This window comes from Anser cygnoides, chromosome 6 (assembly GCF_040182565.1).
Source record: "Anser cygnoides isolate HZ-2024a breed goose chromosome 6, Taihu_goose_T2T_genome, whole genome shotgun sequence".
In the NCBI taxonomy this organism is placed as follows: Eukaryota; Metazoa; Chordata; class Aves; order Anseriformes; family Anatidae; genus Anser; species Anser cygnoides.
Genome location: NC_089878.1, coordinates 11,908,575 through 11,929,934, shown reverse-complemented (window position 1 = coordinate 11,929,934; position 21,360 = coordinate 11,908,575). Strand labels below are relative to the sequence as shown.

The 21,360-nt window shown below is 42.0% G+C and overlaps 1 protein-coding gene across 20 annotated transcripts in view; it reads right to left on the bottom strand.

The window, feature by feature from the left end:
- The window catches only part of TRPM8 (transient receptor potential cation channel subfamily M member 8), a 143,749-nt gene that overhangs the window by 36,728 nt on the left and 85,661 nt on the right, over positions 1-21,360 (bottom strand). For 17 of the 20 annotated variants that reach the window (XR_010832409.1, XR_010832410.1, XR_010832407.1 and 14 more), the window contains 6 exons: positions 11,057-11,161; positions 9,414-9,487; positions 6,477-6,633; positions 2,881-3,058; positions 2,360-2,532; positions 988-1,162 (listed from right to left, as the gene is read on the bottom strand). Coding sequence is in view for 15 of the 20 variants with exons in the window: in XM_048058374.2 (XP_047914331.2) it covers positions 988-1,162; positions 2,360-2,532; positions 2,881-3,058; positions 6,477-6,633; positions 9,414-9,487; positions 11,057-11,161 (862 nt within the window). In the remaining 5 variants the exon portion in view is untranslated. Of the gene's footprint in view, positions 1-653; positions 932-987; positions 1,163-2,359; positions 2,533-2,880; positions 3,059-6,476; positions 6,634-9,413; positions 9,488-11,056; positions 11,162-20,674; positions 20,802-20,858; positions 21,057-21,360 lie in introns of those variants that run through there. The other 3 variants (XM_048058375.2, XM_048058373.2, XM_048058388.2) reach the window with 3 other exon arrangements.

The following is a 21,360-nucleotide window of genomic DNA, read 5'->3' as shown; positions in this document are numbered from 1 at the left end:
ATGATAGAGTTTCCAAGCTGCTCATTTTGATACTAGTTTACTGTTGATTTTGCTAAATTTATCTACAACTTTACTTTTTTTTTTAAAAAAAAAAAAAAAAAAACAAACACGAAAGCTCCATTTTGACTAGCAGTCTGACTAGGCTGGCATCAGACAGCCTTCTCCAATAGATACTTTCTTCCTCCTAACAATCATAATTTTTATTAGCTCCAATGTCCCCCAAACATTTGATTTTATTCTATTTACCTACTGCTTTGACTATTTTGAGTCTAGATACAAGGTCCTTATCAAAAGCTGAAGGTTCAGAACCGCTGACTCTTCACAGTTTCAATTGTAAAGGATAGCTAAGACTCCCATGACTCCAGCAGCTAGTGTTTAAGAGATATACCAAGTTTCATAATAATTCTGGATGCTTCATCATGACTAATAGCAAGTATGCTTCTAGCTGAGGTACACAGTTAAATATATATATATATGTGTGTGTATATATATACACACACACAAAAATGTTTAATTAAGAACTTCCTGTCAAGGCCTTTGTTTTTTTCTCTTCTTGGCAAAGGAGCCAAAAGATAAATGAGCAGGTTACAGATGGATCAATCACCCTCACAAATGAATATTTTTGGAAAAGCCTAATTTCAGCTCCTGTGTACCTGTGCTTCAGCTGCCTGGAATTCAGTGCCAGGTGGGATATATGCAGAAGCCAAAGGTCAGCCTCCCACAGATAGCTCAGCAGAAACATTATTTGCTGTGTCCGTCAAAGGACTATTGTCACATGCAGAAAGGAAGATGAGAGGAGATTGCACTGAAGAAGCCTGGTTATTCCTGAAAGAGCATTCACGTAATGCAGACAACACAGCCCTTCCAGCCTAGCATTCAAGGGACGCTACTACTACTCTTCTGTTCCTGGAAAAAACATTGTCAATGAGCTCCAAAGCATGCAAGGTCTAAGGAGAAGGAGGTCTGCAACCTGACGTCCACACCTACCTGGGATAACCCGCTCCGAAATGTATTTTTCTAACTGAGTTCGTACTTTTGCCTCTATCGTTGGGTGCCCATGGGTGCCGTTGTCAACCAGTAAGAGATGGGTGTGATTATTATCCAGGCAATAGAGGGGGTCTCTCTTGAGATCGTCCATTATGTAATGGGCCAAGTAGTACCCCTAGAATCACAAGCACAGTGTTTAACAGAGATGCATGCACAAGCCTTCGAGGACAAGACAGTGACAGCCAAACCCTTAGCCACCAACAATTCCTCATTATTTAGGAGTCTGAATTTCCTGATTCAAGACACTGCTCACTGACAGCCCCACACACAGTGGATAAACCCCATGAAAGAGCACAGTATAAATATTTGCAGAGAAAGTTTTTCTTTACAAGAGCAGCCTGATTTGAGACAATCCTCTCAGAACTGTACCTCAGCTAATGGAACAGAATGAAACCGTTTGTGACAGTTTAGTCCTTTCAGAAATCCTATTAAGCAATGCAGAAGGAAAGTATGCTTCCTTCAGCCACCAGAAACATTAAAACTGTGGAAAACTTACTTTCAACACCCCAAAACTTACTTTCAGCACCTCAGAGAACTGTACAAATATTGAGGTTGGAAGGAACCTCTTGAGATCATCTAGTCCAAGCCTCAAATCTCCTCAGAGCCCTCAGCTAATTAAAACTGTTTTTCCTTACCTAACTGGATAGATTTTAGACAAGCTTTGTAACAGCTGGCAGACACAAGATAAGGGGAGTTATGCCAGTGTGTCTGACTGATGGGATGACAGTACCCTAACAGCAACAGCTGGCACAATGTATCTTAGTACATGGGAATCCCCACTGTGGACTACTGCCGTGTAAGGATTTCACAGCAGCTAGAGTAACTGTGGAAGAGGTTATTCCCTAACCCTCTGCCATATGTGAAATTAGAGCAGCTGAACATCCACACAGGTATGCTATGCGTACAGCTGAAATCCCTCGCTTCTTCCCCCACCAGGCCTGACGTGTGACCACCTTAAACACTTGAGTTCCCTCCTGCTCTGGGAAGAGCATGTGGTAGTGCATCTCACTGCTACGTATGCTGAGGAAAAGCTGGCCCCAGACTGAATTGTTCAGGACACACAAAGTCAGGCTAAGCAGACAGATGTGTTTCTACACAAAAACTGCACTGGAAAAAAAAAGTCTGGCAAGCTCTGCTTTACCAGAACATACGAGCAGAAGAGCTCTTGACTGACTCAAGTCAGTCACTACATGTCCGATAGCATCAGCCTAGATATCGTTCTTGCTGAAAGCACCACTTGGTTAGAGACAATCTGTACAATTTACAGCAGAGCCTTGTCTTCATTTCCCCACTGACTGAACAAGTTTCTTACGTCGTTATCACCACTGCGAATCAGGCTTTCTCGGTTGGAAATCATGCCCCAGGCGGCTATGCCGATAGCCACCACATTCTCCTCCGAGCTCCGACTGATGGTGTTGTCTCTGACCACTTCCCCGATGTACTTCATCAGCCCGTAATGTGTGCCTCCTGTGAAAATCCAGGCTCCTGGGGATAACACAGGGGGGATAACCTGGGAAAATGCAGTGGAATACCCACTCTCATAACACCCACCCTTTAAAATACCACAACCCAACTCCCTCTCAAGACCTTACCTTAAAGGAAACATTTATTCTTCAGTTAAACACAAAAGATACGGTACACAATTTACATTATCACAGGCATCCTGATGGCTAGTTCTCAACCCTGTTACTTACAAACTGTTAGGCAACATTTGTCCCAAGTGCATCAGCCAAGCAGAAACAAACTGAATGCACTGCTTCCCTTCTGACCCTTTGAGGTGCTTCCTCCCCGACACTGTAATAAAATAACATAGACCCATTTGCAGGTCTTTACCTTTGGACTGGGCAATGTAGATCAGCCTGCTGAATATCTTGCGCATCCGGGGCTTGAGTGCAAAGTTCTTTGCACCTCCAGTGACAGAGATGACAAGGTTAGGGGTTTTCAGGTGCCAATGCTGTGTCATGAGATCATAGAGTGTTTCAGAGTCTGTGTCACACGACAAACGGATGTACTTTGGAGAGAAAAATATAAGAGAAACAAATAACAAGAGATAAATAGTGTTAGCTGGGAACAGACCAGGAATTTTATCTTCTTCTCTAGTCTACACTCTCATTCCAGTAGCTGGCAGACAGAGGCTGAAGTGATGAAGAATTGGAGCTTAAGTATTCATTTCTTCCTCTAAAGTATCTTTATATTCCCACTACAAGCAGGCACCATTGCTAGGACTTCCAAGGTACTTTTGTCTCTTGACAGCTCAGTGACCAGGTCTAGAGATAAGGCACAGTCTTAAAGCGGAACATTGAGTGGTAATTTCAGACCCGCAGCACAGTAAGGAACGTGACTGCAAGCCTTACAATCTCCAGCTCCACCTTTTCTGGGTTCAGTCCCAAAACTTCAACCTGTCAGGAGTTTGCAACTCAAACAGAGTTGCAGTGCTGAAACTGCACTACCACCTTCTGCCACATACAACTTTAACTGGGCAGAAGATGAACTGTGTAGTCCACGAAATATGATTTTTGCCACTACTACTAAAAGTCCACAGTCTTTGTACTGAACTGAGAGTGCAGATTCTCAGAATCTATTTGTCCTCAGCTGATTATAGATGTGATAGCAGTGCTACTAGCTGAAGGCAAGAGCATTGATCATGGGATTCAACAGGATGAACCATAGGAAGTTTGCAATATAAAGATTTTAACTTTAACAAAGCTATGTATAGCTTTGTTTATGGATTAATGGTAGTATTCTTGTAAGTGAACAATAATAATTAGAATTGTATTTTGAGTACACTGTGAAAGTCTTAATTTGACAAACTAGAAATTCTAGACTCCATATATATGGTGTTCCTATCATAACATATATATATATAACACATCATGAAAACTTTATCAAATTTGTAATAAATCTTGAACACTCAATGATGATGCTATAAAGAACATAAGATAGATAATCTGTCCTCAGATAGACCTACCATCTTTCCTTTTACATAAAAGCTCTGGGGCTTTTTTTGATTGTTTTCTCTGCTAAAAAAATAAAAAATAAAAAAAATCAAAAATAAAATATTGAGAGGCAGTTAACTTAAACTGAAGAACATACTAATTAGTTCTAGGAAGGGTTCCCAGGGCTAGTTATTGCATCTGGCTCAGAAACGCACATCACAGAGAAAGCCTAGAAGGCTCAAGGTGCTACACGAGAGCTAATGGAATCTCACAGCATCTACTCTAAGGAAAATCAAATGCATGGAGAATTGGGTGTTCTGCAGGAGAGGGGAAGCTGCCAGAAACAACCGCTCCACAGAGCTGCTAAACCATCTCCAATGCAAACCTTGTTAGCTCTATAGTTAGAAGAAATTTCTCCTGTACAAGGCTCTGTACTAATAACACAAAATCCTTTATGTCTTTATGAATACAGCTTTGTTTCATCAGCAGATAAAGGTTTCCGGCTGAATAACTTGTTTTCATTTATATAAAGCAATGACAAAAAAAAAACACAACAGGTACTAAAGCTGACCTGCCCACGCAGTTCATCTTGTTCTCTCGTATCTCATCACAATGTGTAATCGTAAACACACCTCAGCTTTATTCCATGCACCACCAACTATTCATCTGGCACTTCCCACCTCTAGAGTCCTTGCTGAGGCTATACTCAGTCAGGTGAATGCCTCGGGTTAGCCACTTGCTTTCTCCAAGATGCAACAGTGCCATCTGCCTGGTACACCCAACTAGTGCACTCCAACTATTCCCGCTCACACTCAGCCACTCCTCAAACACAGGCAATGAAGTTTCTCAAGAGCTGAATTCAGAAAGGTATTCGAGTGCAGCACTTTTCAGATTGGAGGCTACCAGAACATTACATACAGAAACAACAAGGTTCTTGGATGCTGCAGGTTCTGAGCAAAACTGCAGAAGTAACTGAGCTCAAGTAGGACTTGCTAAACGCAGAGGTTTTATCGATCTGTTCAAGCCTAACATTTCTGCCAAAACACTCATGTGTCCTAGGAAGTGTGACACAGAATAAAACATCTTTTCACTCACTGAAAACAGTCTTTGATTACCTTGGATTTGAAGGGAGGGGCTGCAAGGTGAGGAGGAAAAGGGAGAGGGGAGGAGGGGGAAAAACAATAAAGCCTCTGAAGTTCCACTGATATCTTACATTTCCTATGAATTTACCTTCACTGTAGGTTCTCCACCCCAGGGAATACTCAGACTTCAACTGGGCAGGGGCCTGAGACCTGCTACACAACTGGGTGTGCTTTGAGCAGGAGTTTTTACTAGAAAAAGTCAGAAAGAGTTCTGAACAAAGTTACTCTATTATTCTACGTGCAGCACAAAAGGCCTCATTCCAACATCCCAAAGCACCTTTCAGAGTGTCCAGTACAGGGCATAAGATAGGAATGTATGTAAAGAAAAGCTGTAACTCCACAGACTGTGCACATAGAACAGTTAGGGAGGAAGGCAATATACATGAGTGACCAGCAAGCTCTGTTGGCAGGTGCTGAATGACATTGCACACAATTTTAAAGCCATTATAAAGCATCAATAATGATTTTGTGGAGTATCAAGCAGGCATGTGCAACTTCTGTACTGAAGAGCACCAGTCCTCAGAAGAAAGGTCTTACATCCTTACAGATGTTAAAGCCCTATGGTTATCTCATGGATCCTGTTGCACCTTCAAAGGCAAAGCATGCTACACATGCTCCTGTCCCAAGAGTTACACTGGTGTACATCCTCACACCATTTTCTTTCTAAAGCATAGGTTAGTCCACACTGGAAAGGAGGAGGAAAACAATCAAGAAAACAATCTCGCCTTGGTGTTAAAGTCAGACAGTCAGGAACAACGTATCTTTATTAGCAACCTGATTGTTCAGGCATTGGAACTTAGCATGTTGGGTTCACTACTGTAGATAGGTAAAAAGGTGCTGAGTTGTTCTTCAACACCATCACATTTCAGTATAGATGAGGACCACAAAATGCTACTGCGAATGGACATTGATACACTTGGGGTATAGATTCCCAGTGACAGACATCACAGGTCTAGTTGAAATTATTTCCTCCAAACTCCAGGCTTTCAGAATTGTATTAATATGCAAATTACAATAAAACTAGGTACATGAAGAGAAGAAAAAAAACAAAGTAAATGAGCATCACCTTCATTTTTTTGCCACACTTGGAAAAAGATAACCTCTTTTAACCCCACCCACATCACCTGCCTATAAAAACTATTAACACAGAAGAAATTATTCTTTATTATAGTTATCATAGCTTGATATGTTGTCTCCTCTGTAGCCTAACTCTTTCCATTTCCATGAAAATAAAATATACTCCAGCTTCACCTTCTCTGCTTTTAGAAGCTTTTGCTGGCATCGGATTCAGGACTCCTAATATGGTGCACCCAACAGGGGCCTAACACATACCTTTAATATTATCACTTACCTTGCCTCTTTTTCCCATGTTTTCAAAGTGAATGTCCCCAAAGGCATCAGTGGGAAGTTCCTTAGTGTGCTTCTTATAATTCCATTTTTCATTGTTATTAATCTGAGTGCCCTCTATATGTTGATTTTCAGGGTATCCACACTTACACAAGTTGCCCCTAAAAGAAGAGTGAACAGGCACCAAACCCCAGTTATTGTTCTGAGTACAGAAAAGTAAGCCCTGAGTGCTTTCAGTAACTATTTTTATTAACAAGAGACAGAAAATTTTCACAATTTACACCACCTTCAAAACTCCTCCTCTACCAGGACATTTCCAAGAAGTATTGTTCTGCAACAAACCTGGAGCTTGTGAAACACAGTGTAACTACAGTAGCAGTCCCAAATGAAAAGTCTGGGAGCAGGGTTGTACAAATAAAACAAACCAGGGAGCAGGAGGAGTTGTGGCACCAGTCGTGCATGGGACTCAACCAATTTGCTACATGACAAATTAGCATGTAAAATGAGCCATGATTATCTGAGACCAACACCTAATCAAAGAATGGTTTGGGTTGGAAGACGCCTTAAAGACCACCTAGATCCAGCCACCTGCCGCGGGCAGGGCCCCACTCTAGCAGAGCAGGCCCCATCCAGCCTGGCCTTGGGCACTGCCAGGGATGGGGCACCCACAGCTCCTCGGGACAGCCTGGGACAGGGCCTCACCGCCCTCACGGTGAAGAATAATCACACTTCCTCCTCCTACAATCTGCTTCTGTTCTTACTTGTGCCAGGAAACAAAGTGGAATACATCTCAGGAATCAGTCCATGCTGGCACGTGAGATGACATCTTAGGATAGGTCTTACCTATATGACCTCTGTCATCACCACAATCCTAGTTAGATCACTAGCAGCTTAATTTGAAACTCCTAACAAAGCACAGAAATGAAGCAGAATTTAGCATCAGAGAACAACAGATGTGACCTCATCAGATGCAAACCTAAAGGATACAAATAGTTTATTTTCATTTTTGTGCTCTTAACCAGGTATGAAGAGGCCTTCTTGAATGTAATCATTTTCCATGTAAACCCAGGGCCTGACTGAGCAGGGCTAATACATTTTCACATCAAGAGAGAATGGTTATCAGCTTCTACTCTTCCATATAGCAACCAATGATACGGCAACAAGGCAACTCAGAACCATCAAGGTGGACTACACGTCTCTCAGAGCAATGAAAAAAGGTTTGGGAGCACAGTTAACATTCTCCTTAGTCCTCCCAGTCAGAGGTAGGGTCCAGGTAGGCACAGATGAGTTGAAACAAGTCAATACCCAGCTACGTGGCTAGTACCACAGTCAAGGTTTCAGATTCGATGATCACAGTACCTCCTTCAAGAGGCCAGGATTGTTGGGAGATGAGATCCACTTGAGTAAGTGGGGCAAGACCATCTTTACCAACAAGCTGGGCAGACTTATTGATTCATGTTTGAAGCCATCAGGCAGCTGGAAAACTATGAGATAATTGCTATCACAGAAACATGATGACTCTCACAACTGGAGTGCAGTGATGAATAGATATAAACTCCTCAGAGGAGATGGGCAAGGAGGGAGAGGCAGTGGACTTGCCCTCTCTGGAAAAGAAAATATTGACTGCATGGAGCTGTTATTGAAAAACAGAAATGAATTAGAAGTCAAGCCAATGAAGGAAACCTTGTGGTAGGTGTTTACTACAGACTGCCTGATCAACAGGAGAATGTTGATGAATTGTTCTTCCTTCAGCTACAGGAAGCATCACACTGGCAGGCCCTGGTCCTGCTAGGTGACTTCAGCCAGCCTAACATCTGCTGGAAACATGGTACAGCAAGCAGTCTAGGAGACTCCTGGAGTGTGTTGAGGGTAACATCCTAGTCCAGGTGATAGAAAGCCTAACCAAAGGAGATGCATTACTGGACCTGCTGCTCACCAATGCAGAGGACCCTCCTGGAGCAGTCAGGACTGGAGGTAACATGGGCTGCAGTGACTGTGCCCTAGTAGGATTTATGATCTTGAGGGATATAGGCTGGGCAAAAAGAATAATCAGGACCCTAAACCTTAGGAAGGCAAACTTTCAGCTAAGAGATCAGTGGATGGGAAGCCCTGGGAAACTGCCCTCAGGCATGAAGAGCTGGGATATATTTAAAGATATTTTTCTTAGGACAAGAGAACTCTCAATTCCAACATGCAAGAAATTGGGTAAGGGACGCAGGAGACCAGTATGACTGAGTCAGAACCTCTCAGTCAAATTAAAACACAAAACCAAAATGGAGGCAGGGACATACATCCTGGGAAGATAATAGGGATATGGCCCAGTAGTGGTCAAACACTGGAACAGGCTTCCTAGCGAGGTGGGTACTGCCCCGGGGCTGTCAGTGTTCAAGAGGCATTTGGACACTGCCCTCAGTAACATGCGTTAGCTTTGGGTTAGCCCTGGAGTGGTCAGCCAGCTGGGCCTGATGGTCTTTGTAGGTCCCTTCCAACTGAACTATTCTATAAACATGAATCTATGAATACGAATCTTATAATGTTCATAACTGGTACAGTAGTAAATTTGTGAAGACATATATATAGGTGGTGCTCAATTATTTTTTTTTTTTAACTGATAGGAGTGTATGATCAAAAACGTTTGTAGAGCACTGTCCTAGAGCTGGGAGAAGCACCCTTGGGTGTCTATCCTACCATCAGATTCCAGCTCTTTTGACCACAGCTGAACAGTATCTCAGATATATGCTAACAGATCAAACACTGACAATGAATATAGTTGTACAAGCAAGACTGATGTGAGGTTGCACTGCTAGATTCAGACTCTTTACAAAAAACTAGCCAAGTCTGCTCCTTGACCAGCCACTGCCATGCGGCCTAGCAGGAAGAAAACACCCTCAGCTCCCAGCCGCCCTGATGTCTGCAAAACAAGAGAAAAATATCTACTTACTCTGACTTGGTGTCCTTTGTAAAAAAGACACATTCTCTCTTCTTGAAGTTTTCTTGAATGAAGTTGACCAAATCCTTGAGGGGGAAAGAAAATATTACTTCCAATAGCTCATGAAACAGCACAGACCTCAGTAACAGCATAGTCAGCTCAAGCACAAAGTGAAACTAGTGCACTTTTCAAGTCTCCTTTCTCAACATGGATGGCTGGGAGAACATAAAAAGCACTAAGCTAAATTGACATGACACAAAAGACTACAAAAAATCACAAATGGGCATTCCAAAAAACAAACAAAAAAACCCATACATTAAAGAGGTAAAAAGTGGGGCTTCCTCTCATAAGAAATCCTGAACAGCAAAGCAGATTTGATACCCTAAGAGTTGCTAGAGAGCCTACCCGAATTTCAGAAGTTCTAATCCAAAAGACCCCCAAAGAAAACATCTTGCTTGTATCCAATAGCACAATACAGTCAGCTATAGGTTAGGGAGCATTTCTATTTGCATGCATTGCCACCTTTCCAAACAACTTGAAGCACTTAAAACTGAACATACGTTATAAACAGTGGTTAACTCTGGTCAAGATAGTGCTTAAATCACTGTAACCAACGCTGTTTTTCTGAAAAATAGACATTAATGTCCTCTTGGGTAGGGGCTATTTCAATTCAACACAGAGAGACGCCAGTAGGAGACCTGAACTGAAGTCATGCTTTACGTGAGCTCAGTGCAACACAAAGTCTCTCCAGCTTGTTTAACCAGTACCTGTCACATTAACCTTTAAACTCCAGAAGTTCAGGGGAAGCTTTCAAACTTTTGAGCTACAAATTCTTTCCTAATCTGCCTTTGCAGGCCAGGAAGACAAAAGGAAAAAAAAAAAAAAGTTTCTCACTTACAGACAAAGGCTTGAGGTTGGTTTTTTTTTGTTTGTTTTTAAAGCACAGCTTGGATTTGCAATCCAAGATTTTGCTTGGGACCAAAAGCAAAGGAATATTCCATGATTCTATGAATACAGTTATAGCTTAGTTTACCAGTTTGACAGAATTCATAGTTAAACAGCAGTTAAGGAAAGTTCTTCCAAGTGGAAAAGCATTCTTTAAAATGAGTGTAATATCCAAAACAAAAGAAATGGAAAAGAACATAATTAGCAAGTGGTTCCCTCCACTTTTTTTTTTTTTCATTTTTGTGGTTTTTACAGGCTAAAGACATAAGAGCTAATCATTACAGCACTTTCAAGCCTAGCAGAAGCAAGAACACTGCCAGACTGTGATCAGCAAATGACTGAGGCTTGAAAGGGATTTTAATGTAATTATCTGTTGTCTGCCTTTGCCATCAAATGAAGAGGTGGAAGTTCCTCTCTATAGAGGCAGAGGATTTGTCTCAAACCAAAATGTGAAAAAGGATTTTAAACCAGAAATGACTAACAACAAACAATAAAAATTTATACAGATCAAAAGGAATACATACACCTTTAGACTTTCACCAAGTCAGCAAAGCACCATTACTGCCTGAAGGTTCACTTGGCTGTGAAAACTCCATGAAAGGAAAACTGACAAATCAGTCAAATTTCTCCTGACATGACCTATTTCGCAACCACTGTGTCCCACTCCCAAGACAGTACCCAAGCCTATCAAGGATGTACCTGATACTTACACTGTCATTGTATGACACGTCTATGCTGCGAGACATGCTGGAACAGAGAAGTCTGGAACTCTCAAAATTGCCATTTCTTCGGTGTCGCATGGTGCCTGTAGAAACCTGAAAGAGCATGGCAGAGGTGGAAAGGCTCACTACAATGGTCACTGCTTTCAACAGGTAAAATCAACAAGGACACTCAGCGCCCTGGGAAGGCGAAGGAAGACTTATTTAAATCCAGCAGAGAGATTTTAAAAGTGAATCGACTCCTCAAATGTGAAACTACCATTCAGAGAAGATCTTTTCTCCTATTTCATTCCACAAAAAGACTTTCCCCCTTCTTTCCCTACTTCAGAAAGAACTCCAAGTCAACATGCTTTGAGAAAGGAGTGTATGTGCTGCCCCGCACACCACTCAATTCACTGCAGTATCTTAGCTCTCTTTGTCTTCCCATCTCTGATGGGCATGCTGAGGATTTGGGCTACTGTTTCGATACAATGAGCAGCTCCTAGTTCAGCGTGTTTACAAACTAAATGGGATATTATTAAGACACAATTCAACCACAGAATACTGACTGCAGTGTAAAAAGAAGTTGGTCTAGAAGCACACCAGAAGAGCAGATGCAGCACTGCAGCACCTGAACTCAGGTCCCTCGTGTCTCCATCCACTCCTTTAGCAATGATGCAACCTGAAGAGTAGGTCAAATTAAAGTTTATTGCATCTGAAAGTTAACAAGCCAGCCCTGGAGTCAAACACATGTCAGTCACCCTCTAGAGCAGACACCTGTACTGACTTCACTGTCTTTGAAGGAGGATCACTTCATTTGCACCATGTCCCAAAGCACAGAACAAATTTATTTTTATGCTAACAGCAAGTGCTTCAATTCCCTATACATTATTTGCAACAAAATATTGAAAAAGATCTGCCAAAAAGGAAGGTTGGCAGCCAGCTATGGCAGTGAGCTCAAATTCCACTTGTTTCAATACTAATTTCTCTCCTGCCTTTTCTTCTCACTGTGTATACTGGGCTTGCCTCCCAGGTGCCATTGGCACCACATGGAGAACAGCAGCCTCCCAGACACAGGAACGCTCATTCTCCAGCTCTAATGAAGCAGTCCTGAGTGAGAATATATTATTTCTGAGGACCGAAAACTAACAAGTGAGAAATTATTTACTCACGGTGTTCGACAAAGTAGGACAGGCAAAAGCAGCTGGAAGCTGTAGTCGTAAATAGAGCATCTCCCAAAGCAAGAAAAAAGGTAAGTTTTCACAGAAACACGTCTATTTATACATCATAGTTAGTATATAAAAATACTCTGAAAACCATTTCCTGCTGAAGGGGAGCACAACTGACTCCTTCAGCGTTATTACTGTGTACGGGAGGCCACAGCAACTCCATCTGAACTCCTTGACCTAGCTGGGATCACAGTCTCTCTTCTTTTTCCCCGTGTTAAGAGTACGGCTTCAGCTTTTGAAGTTGTTTAAACTTCATTTATGCCACACTGATCTAGTGTCGTGTGAAAGCAGGATGCTTAAAAAGGTGCCTGTATTCAGCTGAGACACAGTTTTCAATGTGACTGTTTAGAAGCAGCACCTATGGAGTGACAGAATTCACCAAAAAAGCCAGTGTTCACCATCTGGGTGTTACAAGGGGAAGAGCAATGCCAATCTCTCAAAGAATGGCCAAGAGCACAGCATTTCAAGCAGAGCCTGCATTGCTGTTCCATAAAGAGTGCGCCCTGTTTCAAATGCATGGCTCCTTGCAGAAAAAGAAGAAAGGAAGACTATGCATATACCCCCCCCAAAACACAAGTAGCAGGACAACCAGTTAAAAAAACTCATCTCAGGCCTCCCAAGTCAATGGTGAGCTAGCTTGCATGGCACACATGAATCTGCAGTACTGCAAATGATGAGGGCAGGTGAGAGGGTTTCCTCCAGCGAGGTTATCTGCTCAGGGACCATGCCAATTGGGAAACGGAGGGAAAAGGGACAAGCCAGACACAAAATATACAGACACACGGACCTGACAAAAAACACTTGGAGACGATGACAAGAAAGAAATCTCTCCAGGCACTCTAACTGGTGAGGTACCAAGAAACTGCAGGCAAACTGGGATTTTGCAACTGCTAAGGATGCAAAGCTGAGGTTTGGGAATTTGGGTGGGAAGGGTCAGCAGAACTGTGCCAGCTGGTGAGGGGAAGGCAACTGGGGAGGAACAAGGGAGAAATGGGCAGAAAAGGGTATAAAAGGAGCTGGTTGCATGCAAAACAGGGCTGGTTACCAGGCTGGCTTGGCTGACCACTGCAGTCTGTGCTGTCTTCCTAATCAACTCTTTCTAAAATATCTCTGTTCTGAACCGCATGCCTGCTACTGAGTGAGACTGGAGGGGGCCACGGCCCCTGCACCTGGTGCCAGCTGCTGGGGGTGCCAGTTTCTAAATCCTCCCCACAGTGGGTTTGTGTGGGGCACAGTGAATGTGCACCCACTTGCAAACTCCTGGCAGGATCAGCCCCTCGTTAGGGTGAACCTCAGGTCCAGGCTACAGAGGTGTGCTACAGAGCACTAGGAGGTTGCAAAGAGCATTCTAACTAATTCTGGTATCGACCAAGAATGTGATGACTGGGAGGGTATTGTCCCTAAAATTCACTAGATTGCTTAAAACAAAAGCAAGCATTCTCCACCACATCGCTCATTTAACTGAATGTCTGACAATTGCACTGGGAGACAAGTTCCAAGTAACCCAGTATACAATTCTCACCATTTCACATCATTGATTTTTGATGTAGAAAAATGTTTATAAAAGGCATGATTTGAGATAAAAGTTGTGCAAGAAGAAATATGTGTTGGTCTGGGTTTATGCAACATTTATTGGCTGAGTTTTACTTTACCTGTTGATTTGTTTAGTAAGTTAACACCAGAAAAGTGGCCATGGATATAACTGTACAGAGAAAAGATTAAATGGAAACAAGGGCATTAAGTTATTCATTCAAAACGCTAAAGAAATTCAAAGTTTGTCTCCCTGCATTTTTAAATAATTGATAAGACTGAATAGCCTGCAAACAAATTGAAAAAAGTTAGCAAGAGTGCAAAGGAACACTGAAAATCTTAGACTTATATTTCAATTCAAGTTTTGATACCACAATTTCAATTTCAAGTTTTTGATACCACAGTGCTTAGCAGATATTTGGGAGAGAAACTCATTAACTCCACAAGTGTTAGAAATAATAGCAGTTGTACACACTTTAATAGATGTGACAGCTGCAGTCTATGTAACAGGCAAATGCAATTCATTTTTGATCAGATTTCAAAACAATTAAATATATAGGAAGCCATTGTTTAGAGCACAGACCATTGCATTAAAACATAAGCTTTTTAAACTATCAAGTTTTTGAGAATACTAAACATCAGATAAAAACAAGAATAATCCTCTAAACTGTAAGACTAAGTATATGATTTCCATAGCACTTAGAGGAGCATATTCCAAGGAAATCTTCATCCTGGAAGAGTCTAACGGGGAAAAAAATAGAAGTCATAAACAATAACTTTTAATGAAGAGACTTGAATAAATAGGCTTTTAAAAATCTTGTCTGCAACTGAAAAACAAAACCAACTTCCACTTCCAGAAAGGTTTCAGATAAATCTAACCACTATTTACATAAACATAATTCTAGCAACTGGCTTTAAGTGTCAGCTTCTAAAAAGGAAAGGACAGTGCCAAACTTCAGAGGTAGAGCTACCTCAAACTCAGCGTATGAAAAGTATTTACTCCTAAGCACAGATAAAAACAAAGCCTAATCATGTACCAGCGTGGAGCACTTACCAAAGTCTCCAGAACATGCCCCAGCAATCCTACTGAAATCATTACCCAAAGAGGAAGGTTTTGATATAGTTCGGCTTGCAAAGCCCCACCTTTTTCAATCTGTGTCATGCTTTCCTTTTAAGGGAGGGCACAGTGGAAGAGAAAATGCACAGGAGCAAGCACCGGCAGGATTATTCACCAATTAATGATGGAGGAAGACATAATGGCAGCTGGACACGGGAAATAAATGACTGTTGCAGGTTATTTGCAGGAGGTGGAGAACAGCAAAGTTTCTGCTCCACCTGCTGCCAGTGTACTGTAGAATCTGATAACAATACTGCAGCTCATTTATCTAATCAGCAGCTCTATTAAAAAGCTAGAAATATAACAAAATGCTTATGGGAATAAAGAAATAGATTTTAATGTTTACAGTTCCAAAATGAACAGCCATGAATCTCTACGCTTTGGTAAAAGTAATTTCTATTGCCATGAAATTCACAGCACCTCCTTGGAGAGCCGCGTTGTTCCCAGCCCACTCCGCCTGTGGAAAGCAGAGTTATCCCGTGTGCTGCTGAATTACCTCGTACATCCCTCTAGTCAACCACTTTGGACAGATGTCACCCCGCGTCCAGCTCAACCACTCCCCACAACCCTATTTTACTTTGCACTGCCGTGGATGGGCAAGCAAAGGACAAACTGCATCCAGCCGTGGAGGACAGAAGTGGTAACACGTCAGGAACCCCAGAACCACAGGAGGAAAAGAACAAAAGCCATACTGCCCAAAAGGCCCAAGACAAAACCAGTCTGTGGTGTAATTACACAACCTGTAATTGTGTTGTGTTGAAAACGCAACCATAAAAGACAAGTAGAGGCTCAAGGTGCTAGCTCCTGGTAATCAGGAGCGTCACTAAGCCGTGCAAAGGCAGTCTGAATTATGATCCCAAATCATCCAGGTTCAAAAGCCCCCTGGTGTGTGCTGGGCTCCCTCCACGCACCCCATTCCAGGCTTTTCTCCTCTCTGAAACTGAGGGAATGATGCTCCCAGGAATCTGTTCCCAGCATGCAGTCAAAGTGGGCCCAGACATGTATGTGGATAACCACCAGAAAGTCTCAGCAAACGTACCTCTGTTGCTTTTGCAACAGGAGGAGTAAGGCGGCTCAGAAGCATTTTTGCCTCGTGTCACACCGTGCAGTGGCAGCATGAAGATGGTGGTGCCAAGCAGCATCAGCAAGAAAGGGAATGGATCTGGATTTCCCCGTCCTCAGAGCAATCTTTCCTTCTGTGACAGAGATAGCTTTACTTACCCTAAATCTCACATTACCTTGTCGTACACACATCTGCATTTGCAGAAGATTTCATTTAACTCACTCTGCAGTTTCTAACAGTGATATGCCTGTCCCTGCTAGACATACTGCACATTAGCAATTAATGGCTTACGAACAGGCAGCTACCATGCACTTCATTCCTCCATTTTCCTTCCCTCTTGGCTTGGTTATCCAGTTGGTTCAACTATGAAATAAGGAGCAAAAGGGCAGAAGGAGCTTAGACTCTAAATGTTGCTCATTTTAATCAGAAAATGATTACCATGCAGAACTTTAAGTCCTCACTAAAGGCAGCGCCTGTAAGCATTACATACACATTCCACTTCACCTGCTCTGTAAGAGCTGCTATCCCATGAAGCCTACCTTAAGCTGTAGTAAAAACTGGTAGAGTTCAAACCATTGGAGGCTATTACAGTTTGTATTTTATTTCCTGGGCTCTGCCAAACTGAAGGAAAAGGTTTCCTTTATTTAATTTCCTCACTCAACCTGTACCCAGCAATGTGGGATGCCATTTCACCATCCAGGAGGCAAATCTGCACTAGAACAGCACATTCCAGTGACTTTTTTTTTTTTTTTTTTTTTTTTTTTAAAGTCAGGAGGGATTTTCAGTCTGCTTTTGCCATGTGTGTTCAGCCCAAAGACATAATCCATCCGTGATCTACTACTTTTCAGGAACATAAGAAAACATATCAAAGACTTGCAGCTAATGCTCAGAGGTAGCTAAAACACTTCTGTTCACAGGAACAGAGTTTTCAGAGGCAGACATTAGCAATGTGGTCACACACCAAAACTACTGAAGCGCTGAACATGAATCTTTACCTGGGGTTCATACCTGCAGTCAGCACCCTAGCCACATAAAAGGGGCCCTCAAACATTCTTTTAAAAAAGCAACTGCAGAATTCTGCCTGGTCCTGGGCATAGCAAAAATGGACTTTGGGAGCGCTTTGTGTCTCTCAAATGTAGCAAATCCACCTGTACTTCTAGTGAGGGAGTTTGCACCCCAAGCTAAGTCAGAAATGATCTCTGAACATGTTAGGAGTTTTTTAATCTCTCTAGGAAAAGATGATCAATAGTTTCCAAAGACAAGAACTCCTCCATTAGCACTAATTCACACTTTCCAGCACATCTGCATTCTTGATTTAAGAATACATATCTAAGATGTAATTGCTATCATTTGTATTCCAAACCTACACCAAATACACTAATATTTCCTGTATTCCAGCAAAATCAGGTCTCTACTTCCACTGGAGAAATTTCAGTGAGAATTTGCCAAACGCCACAGAACTTGCTGTCTTTCCTAATTCACAGAGCATTCCAAGGAGTATTTTGAGTTTATATTTTATAATATTTATATATTTTCATACTTATATTATAATTTAATATATATTTTTATATTATATATATATTATAATATTTATATATTTTGAGTTTATTTTGAGTCCAGTTTGGGACCAAAGCCAGGTTAGTATTTCTGAACAATAGAAACGGTGCTAATAAGGATTCTTCTTCAGATCACGTCCAAAGAGCTATGTTTCTATGATCAATGAAGTAAAAATCCTCAGGATCAGCACCTGGATATTACCAGTGCCACTATCTATGCAGGTATCAAAATACAGGAAGCACTTGTATTACTAAGAAATGGAAAGCAACGTAGGTATAAAAATATTTTCCATTGCACCAATAGCCAATAAGAGACTGTAAGGAAGAAAGATGCTTCTGCACACAAATGAACATTATGATCCTTTAAAAAAATACAAAATAAAATAAAAAGCATAAAGCAAAGAGCAGATTTAAGTCAAATGGTGCCTGAAGAGCTACAGCGATTTCTGAACCCTGCAGTCTCTGCTCTGCAGAAAGGCAGATGCTATGAGATCAGTAGCTGGCAGTAAATCACCTTCCAACCCGGGACCGATGAGAGCTTATAACTAGCTTTTTGTTGCTGAAGGCAGAATTGACAGCGCACCTGTGAAGTTGACCAGTATATTCATTCTCTTGTAATGTCTTTTTTTGTTGTGTTTAACTCAGTTATTCTCACCTCACCACACTGAGTGATTTTTTTTAGTGCCAAATAAATAGACTGTCATGGGCTGACAGCATTAAAATTACCAACTATTGGCTGTGAAATCCGTATTAGGATCAAAGTTCTTTTGGCTGAGCTTTGAGCCACATGCTACTAGCTCTGTTTAAAGACAATGTCTTACTGAAGGTAGGTTTATGGAGTTTCACAGTATAGCCACCATGCTACGGCATTCAATGGCTGTAAATACTCTGAGGTCATCTGTTCCCACCCAAAACTCATGGTAGAGTCCAAGCAAACGCATAGATGGGCTTTGCAGCACTATCCAAGCATGATGGATCAAATGGGCAAAAAAGTAAAATATTTAATCTGTTGAGTGTCATCGCCATCCTTTCCTCATCAAAATTCTCCCCACTGATCACCAGAGAGAACAAGATGCCAAATACTATTATGGAACAGCCAGGGTACTTAGTAATTACAGAAACAAAAGTAAAGTGTTACATGGAGATTCACAAAAAAACAAACACAAAGACACACCACCTATTTCTATTACTGAAATCCCTTTGGATTTATTTTGCTTTGGCTACAGTCTACTAACAGTCTTGGGGAAACGTTTCTACAGATGCAGTTTCACACAGGAGCTCATTTGCTGTGCATGACTTGCCCTCTGCACCCCCTGGCCCACTGCATCCTGCCCACTTTTATGGCTTCCTATAATGACCCACTTCTTCCCTTTTCATCCAAACTGCAGAAATTCACCTTGGGCAGGAATAACAGCTCGTATGACTCTTTACCCTGTTATGTTGTGATTTCGGAGGAGGAGACAGTCTGATCCATTCTCCCCTGGGGAAAACAAATCCGTTTCATCCTGTCTCCAGTTCAGCTCAACTGTATTTCTGAAGTGTTACAAGAGAGGGAGAGGAAAGCAATTAAAATTGTTTAATGTGAACTACGAGATAGGACATTAGCACTTCTCCCCAAAAGCACCTTGAACATAGTTGGCATGAACTACACAACAAACCTGTGAAGAAATAAGAATAATTGCCTGTCATTTCAATCCCATCCCCACTGTCTCTCCCATCAGTGGCTAAGGAGAACATCGGAAGATGCTGCAGGGAGGGCAAATCAATATTATAGCAGCAAGGAACCCACAAATGCACTGAAATAAAGTAAGCTCTTCAGGTTAAGTAAAAGGACAAGGATAGACTTATACACACACACACACACTTTTTGTGACAAAGAAGTCGGAGATCTGACTCCTACTTCTGTACGTGTGGATCACATCTCTCTTGGTCACCAATGCAACATAAAAGCTACAGACCTTAAACTTCTGAGTATGAAGTCAAAATAAGGGGTCTGGAAATGAGACACCTCTGAGCTAACACAGCTGTCCCAGCAGGGACACAGCAGGTTGGGAAGAAGGACTTGTTGAAGCATTTACAAGAAGACCACAGCAGAAATTTGGCAGGAAAATGCAAAGATCTGAGGACTTAAAGCTTGGAAGAACGCTACAGAGCAAACCCTAAAAAGGAGGAGTGAAACAATTACACAGAGAGCACTCGGGACAAGTCTGCACCCCTGGCCAAAAGACAGATGGCTAACACCTCCTCTAGATACTTGGGCATCCACTTCAGGGCTACACAGTGCTGTAGATTCTGTGGCAGGGATTCAGAGCGTGTGCAAACAGCTCCAGGACTATCACACACAGGCCTGTACGTTTCTTCTGTTTTTATCACTATTTCTGGGGAGAGCAGGGAGAAGGAAGAAGGCAGCACTTTGCTTTCAGCTGAGTCCCTTCCCCATCCTCTTCCAGCTCAAGGGCTATGCCTTGATCATGCCTACATAAGGACAAAACGTTGCAGGTGTGGGGTCTGATGAAGAAAAGAAGAATCACAGGCTGAGCATCAAGTTAGGCACCAGCTCCATCAGTGTTACGGGGCTGTGCATGAGAACTAAGCATGGGTGAAGAGCACCAGCTCCTTCCCCTCACACGGACCAGCCTGAAGGAGAGCAGAGAGCAATCTCCTTCATGTGGCTTGCCACCACAGAGTCATTTCTGTGCCCAAAACAAATGGAAAGGAAGTACGTCACGGCTGAAATAAGAAAGGAGGGTCCCTCCCGAGGTTTGTATGTGGAACATGGTTTGGTTTCTCCCTCTGTTCTCTAGTACCTACGCTGCAATGTTGGAAGACCTGGCTTTCTCCATGCTAAGACCCCAACTTACTCATTTCTCCCAGCAGAAAGAACTGTGCCTGAAGTACTGGGATGCTCTGTGCACCTACCAGCCACCACAAGTCTCTTTCCTTTCAGACAATACAGGCAATTTGTTGGTTTCACTTCTTGTTGTTAACCAGAAGTTATAATTACCTTAACTGAGCTACTTACACAGTTGAAGTTATAATTAATATATTAAGATTACGTAAAATGAGCAGCTTCAGAAGGTGTTTTTCATTCCAAGAAAGGTCAATGAAACTAGTGAAACTACACCAGAGTCCTACCTGAAGCGTAGGCATGATAAATCCTGTTCCGGTATAAGTCTGGCAATGAAAACACAAATAGCAGAGCTTCTTTGAGGTCAAGGTCTTTATGGATCTTGGAGAAGCCGAAAGAGCTAAAGTTGTGTCTGTGGAGACAATTGCTCAGAAGATATGGTTTTGTGAAGAAACAACACTTGCTACTTACTCATTTCTCTCTATATTTGGGTAGGCAGGTGCACCGCTGGAGGTCAATCAAAGTTGTATAAAAGGTACCAGCTCCTGTGATTCTTACTCCTTTTCAGTGGAAAACCATGTAGAATGTCATTTCCAGCTGGCTGCTCTAGTCACAAGGATTTAATATGAATTACAGAAAGCAATTTTGTTATTTTTAACCAACTGTTTTTCCAAGATGTAACACACTACTCCATCAAGTCTACAATGACACGCTAAATGGCACATTAAAAAGAAAATAACCTGGTGCAAAATTGCTATAGTATAGCGATTACAGATATTTGAACTGTTCAAAAAGGAATTACTAACATTGTCCAAATTTATTAGAACCACTTCTTACTAGTCTGAGTGTCCTGCTATGCTCACTTAAAGAGGACAAGTCTCCTAGACAAGTTTAAGTGTTACCTTGCAAGGGTATAAAGACCTATTGTTATGGGAAGTTGAAAACTGGGTTATGACAGAACAGAAAGTTGTAG